This window comes from Apostichopus japonicus, chromosome 21 (genome assembly GCF_037975245.1).
Source record: "Apostichopus japonicus isolate 1M-3 chromosome 21, ASM3797524v1, whole genome shotgun sequence".
NCBI classification, from domain to species: Eukaryota; Metazoa; Echinodermata; class Holothuroidea; order Aspidochirotida; family Stichopodidae; genus Apostichopus; species Apostichopus japonicus.
This window is the reverse complement of record NC_092581.1, coordinates 9,735,905-9,741,904: the sequence shown is the minus strand read 5'-3', so window position 1 is coordinate 9,741,904 and position 6,000 is coordinate 9,735,905. Positions and strand designations below refer to the sequence as shown.

At 37.0% G+C, this 6,000-nt stretch overlaps 1 protein-coding gene across 22 annotated transcripts in view; it reads right to left on the bottom strand.

Annotated features, from left to right (window-relative positions):
- Positions 1 to 1,513: 1,513 nt before the first annotated feature.
- LOC139962741 (complement receptor type 1-like) overlaps positions 1,514 to 6,000 on the bottom strand; it is a 106,029-nt gene continuing 101,542 nt past the window's right edge. For all 22 annotated transcript variants that reach the window (XM_071963007.1, XM_071963025.1, XM_071963023.1 and 19 more), the window contains 3 exons: positions 5,073 to 5,303; positions 4,194 to 4,379; positions 1,514 to 3,610 (listed from right to left, as the gene is read on the bottom strand). In XM_071963007.1, coding sequence (XP_071819108.1) covers positions 3,435 to 3,610; positions 4,194 to 4,379; positions 5,073 to 5,303 — 593 coding nt within the window. In that variant the 3' untranslated portion in view covers positions 1,514 to 3,434. The remainder of the gene's footprint in view (positions 3,611 to 4,193; positions 4,380 to 5,072; positions 5,304 to 6,000) is intronic.

Sequence of the window (6,000 nt, the reverse complement as noted above, 5' to 3'; positions counted from 1 at the left end):
CAACTGGATGGGTTTTGAAGCCAGAAAATTCCGACGTACTGCTGCATTGTACCCCCTCCCCCCGCTACTCGTCAACGATACGGTCTACACTTTTGTTCCGAACTTTTTTCGATACATTTGTACCCACTGGCCCTCACTTCACAAACGTATTAATCACTCTGCAAACCAAGTAAGCAACTGAGTATTAGTTATCTTCTTGAAGGCTACATAGACGACTAGCTACAAAAGCTATGTTAATGAAACAAATGGGAACACTTTTTTTTCAACAAATTATATTCGACGACATAGTGAATTACCAAATAATACAGTGCTTTTTTCTATAGCGCGCTTAATATTATTTTCTTCTTGGGGGGGGGGGGGGGAGGCTATTTATCACTCACATTAAAAAATGTTCAATTGTTCACTTCATTCCATCTGAGCAATTGAAACATTTTCTGCAAAATTTTTAATTGACAACTTATCGTATCTCGTCAATCCAACATTTTTCTGCAAAATTTAAATAATCGCTGTTACTCCATTACACTGCCTAAATCAAAGCGATCTTTTACAGAATGAAAATCGGAGGTTGTAAGAGCATTTATGATCTATCAATCATCCAAAAATCCTAGCAGCAACAACAGCAAACTTGTGTAAAAACTCCTTAAATTGTTCTATACTTTGCGAATTATGACTGATAGCCAGTAGCAAAATGCCTTGAAAAAATAGGAGTTGTTTTGCCATGTTAAGTGTATTGGTATTCTGACTGGTATTCTTCACGTTGTTGTGTTAACGAACCCTATTCTGCCCAACCGTTGCTGGCCTACATAACATAAACTTGTTCACAGGCCTAGACAGGTTTGTTCAAGTTAGCCCATAATCATAAACACGACGAAAGTCGAACGTTACTTTTTAAGGCCTAGCTATGCTGAAACTGGTGGAAGAGACTACACAAATTGAGATCAACAGCCGATCCAGACAAAAGCTCGTGAACTCATTGCAAGCTAAGACCGTTTTGCACAATTATTTCGCATTGACATTGGTCATAGTAAAATATCTAACGCTGCCTGGTCACAACGAAACTACATCAAACCTGAAATAAATACGTGAGTGAGCGTTATTGCCGTGAATAGCCATTGTGAATCATTTCGAGCTGAAAAAATTTGTTTGTTCTACAAGTGAATACGGACCATGACAAGCAAAATGCCAAGTCTTTATCATTCAGTATTCTTCACTGTATAGGGCATATAAATAATACAGTGGAATTAAGGCCCTCCTTACCGGTTTCGAACCTCTGCACATACAATCAGCGTCCATAGCCTAGAGGTTAGATTGTCCGCATATAAAGTGGGAGGCCCGGGTTCGATTCCCGGTGGAGGCTGGAAGTTTTTTTCACTGTTCTTGATTTTCCAACTCATTACGATTTAATGTCCATTTATAGTTTTATACTCTTCAATCGAATTACAATAACAGGGGACTTTACAGGCTTACTAGAAAGAAAGTTAAGACATAAGAGATTACGAAGAAATAAGAAAACTAAAGCAACACTTGTTTATTTTCCTCAGTTTGTAATTTATTGAGGAGGCTGAGAACTTCCTGCATTTTACAATTTGTTTTCAACAAATTATGATATAAAGAATGAGTGACAATTAATTTCAATGTTAAGAACTTATATTTTGGCATTTTTTGGCATTGTCTATCTAGTTTAGAAATGGAAGATACATGAAAGAAAGAACTACATACATAATTGCAATTTGTTTACTGCATGAGAAGAGAAAAGAAAACAAGTCTAAAACGAAAGAGAGAGAGAAAGAGAGAAAAAGAAGAGTTCATTTGGAACATCAGATAATTACTACACAGAGTTGAACCATTATACACAGACAAAGAAAAAACAAAACAAAACAAAATCCAATATCCAGGTCTGACAGTTTTAGGCCCAAAGTATTTTTTGCCCAATTTCACCCTTTGAGATATGTGGCAAGACACCATATCAATTTCAGGCGATTCTGAGAGGGTCGATATACTCCAACATCCTCCTGACCAACCATGCCTGCAGACTTCATATGACAGCTATGTTTATGAACTTGTCTGTTTTACTCTGAGGCAGTAGAGGTGTGCAAACATAAAAAAACAAATTAGATTTAAAAAAAAAAATTAATAAATGATATGAAATGGACTATAAATGGGATTCCTCAGGGATGGATTCGACAATGCCCGCTGTCTAAAGTAGGATTGATTTAAAAACAGTTGATAGGGCAGGATAACTTTGAGGAGGGGGGGCGGGGGGGGGGTATTTAAGGCCAAAACCAAAGACTTAAAACCATGAAAGCACACCTCACCCAACATGAAATTGCTTTTAACTATTGTTATGTGCCAACATTTATGATGACAGCATGACTTTAAGCAATAAGATTGTGATATAACTGTTCATGAATATATTTGAAGAGTTTCGCCATGATTATAGAACTTGTGAGTCGTTATGTCATAAATGTTAGCAGAAGCTCTTTTGAGGTCACTTAACGAATGAAAGTTACATACAAAAATACATTCATTTCAATAATAAGGTATTTTTTAAAGTTAGTGATGCCTCGAGGTATGTCAAACAAGGTAATGGTGACAACAGTATTTAAAGAAACTTGAGAACAATTTACAAAAATGAAAACATCACCCTTATCTGAAGTTTATAAAGCTTCATTTTTCTAACTTTCTGTTAAAATGATCAACTAATCGTAAGTAATTCTGCTATGCAAAAAGTATGGGACGATGTAACCAGAAATTACACACATTTTTGGCTTTTGTTTTCACTGAGTAAATACAGCATGAGAGTATGTAAAACAAGGCAACATAATAACAACACAGTAAAAACCACAAGTAGACTTTCCATTGATATTAGTTAAATGAAAATCATCTTTCATCTTGCGTTAAATAGCTTTTTTAAATAACATGTCAATTGATAAACTGATACGATTTTCTTTAATTCTTATTTGCAACAATTTCGGACGATTTAGGGAAATAGTGTGTAATGGACTTGCGCTTGTTATGGATGCCAAAAAGCTGACACATAGACTGGGAGGGTATAAGAGTCACTGCATAATGTTATGAATGGTACCGTTTAGATTCATTTAAATTCATTCAAAATGTTCATTCACACGGTTTGATTCTCCCCCCCCCCCAGGAAAAACAAGTTTTGCTCAGACTGCAGATTTTCACAGTTGATATGTATATATGAAGAAACTTGCATATGAGCACAGCCTCATGTATAACCAGAAAAAAATTGTTCTCTATGGATTTTCACAAATATAACTTGATGAGAACAAAAACAATGTAATAGACATTCCTCGATAATATTTCAGAGTGAAGGAAGACCAAATAAAGTTATAAACCAAACAAAGTTAAAACAAATATTTCTAAATGAAGAAAACTTTTCATATTACAGAAGATATTGACGGTATAAGTTTTTACGCTAACTCGCACTCTGGTACATCAAAGCTACCATCCTGGCACGTGTACGTATTGATATCAGTCGGAGTGTAGCCATCGACGCATTTCATAGATACGACAATGTTATGCTGGAACACTTCATCGGTTATCGAGGAGTCCGAAAGCTCGTAGTTTGTTGGTATTGTGCAGTCGGCTGTACAAAGAGATAAAATAATATTCCCATCTTGAAACATCAAAATTGATAACAAAACAAAAAAACAGCTTAAGTATTTTCGAAATAATATCCACAAGAAATGAGCAAAAACCTTGAAAAGACATTAAGAACAATAAAGACATTAAGAGCAATAGTTGAACCTTGGACAACTGAAAATAAGAGACAATCAAAGTACCAGGCTGGTTGCATCCACAATCTACAACTGAGTACAAACCAAATAGTTAATATGGTCCATTAATGCTCATGAGACAGAAGCTAATGGAAAAGAAAATCCATCTAAGGGCTTAACTACCTCGTTTGGGGGATGGGGTGTGTGGGGGTGGGGGATGGGGTATAGGGAGGGTGAGGGGTAGGTTTCAGATTAGGGGGAGTGGGATTCAGGAAGGTGCAGGACACTACACGAGAGTCAATAAATATCACAGAAAATCTGATTGGACTGGAAAAAAGGGGAAGGTTGATGTATATTTGCGTTGTATATCTTTCTTCTTTCATCTTTTTGGGGGTCTTATTTCAACTGGTCCTCGTTTCTAAAATTCCTAATTGCTCTACAGTGATGACTCACCGTAACAGTAGAATGTGTCTTCGTTTTCCCACAATCCATCAGAGCAAGTCACGAGTGGAGATCCAAATGCAGAGAATCCATCCGGACAGGAGTAGAGCACGTAATCGCCGTCCATTATGTATTCAACTTCTATTCCCTCCGAGTTCTCTGCGATAACGTTCGATCCGACATTGGTGTAACAAGGAGCTGCGGGAGAAGAACAAGAATCAGGTGAGTGAGTAGTCTCTTATGGTTGACAGTAGTTAATACATGTTTTCAATTTCGTCATCAAACCCTTTGAACCTGACAAGGGTAGTGAGTAGGTAGTCTGTTATGGTTGACAGTAGTTAATACATGTTTTCAATTTCGTCATCAAACCCTTTGAACCTGACAAGGCGAGTGAGTAGGTAGTCTGTTATGGTTGACAGTAGTTAATACATGTTTTCAATTTCGTCATCAAACCCTTTGAACCTGACAAGGCGAGTGAGTAGGTAGTCTGTTATGGTTGACAGAAGTTAATACATGTTTCCAATTTCGTCTTTAAACCCTTTGAAACCTGACAACATTTCAAGCAGCTTTGACTTGATTAATCAGTGTAGCGACCCAGTCGGGACAAGTTTGACTATATACTGTATACTTTCAATGTTCTGCTTCGAAGCACTTGTACTGGCAGTATGACCGGTATGAGAATATTCTGTTTCTATATATTGGGTAAGAGGTATTAAAGGAACTGTACGTACTGTCAGTACAAGTGCTTTGAATGCATAGTATGGAAAGACAGTATAGAGTGGTATTAGCATTAGAAACAGATAAAGGTAATTTTAAATGATCCATCTTCAGAAATACCCCTTTTCCGAAATAAATAAAAACGGATCTTTCTGAAATGGGGAGAACAATTACCTAAGCAGTCTACAGTGTAGATGGCGTCGTCCCACTTTCCATTGTTATTACACCAGTAAGTGTTACCAGACGAGGAGATCCTGTATGTGGTGTCAGTGCAGCTGCAGTCTTTATAAGACGTCCAATGGCCGAAACACGGGTCGTCGGTATTGCCAAATGAAGCCAGTACACACTGCAGCTCCCTATCGACTCTTGTTCTATCTAAGGCACACTGTGTGCTTAGATCGCAGGCTGAAAGTCAAGGAATTGATCATGGAGTAATTAATGTGATGTATCAAATAAAACTGAATAAAAACAAAAAAGGAAACATGACAAAAGTCACATTCACCATTCTCTCAACTCCTCCCATCTTCCCCCCTGCCCCTCGAAAAAAAAGAAAAAAAAAAGTAAAAAAACTTTGCCAATTTTTTTTTGCAAAAATAGACACCAATAAGGAGAGGTATGAATAATTAGTAATGAAGATGAAAAGGAGGCAAATAAAAAAGTAAAAAAACTTTACCAATTTTTTTTGCGCAAAAATAGACACCAATAAGGAGAGGTATGAATAATTAGTAACGGAGATGAAAAGGAGGCAAAGGGGGTTTGGAAGGAAAAAAAAAGGAATGTAGATAGAAAAAATGTTTCAGTTAGTATCCTTCAAGGCATTGAATTTCTAGGTAACCTCCCTGATACAGTTCGCCTCACCAGAGAACATTTGTTTCTATTCAACTGTCTGTCTGTCTGTCCATCCCTGTCTCTTAATGTGTTCTTAGTTTGTTTTGTTTCAGTTTGCCTCTGAAGAAGCTCCTGCTAGCATGGAAATGTCACGCCCTACTAACTTTTATGTATCTACCCACACAAACTTTTTTGCAGTAGATAAGCTGTTTGATATGGTTTTTTCCCCTCTCTTTGATACAATAACATCTGTCACATTCCATTGAAATAATGA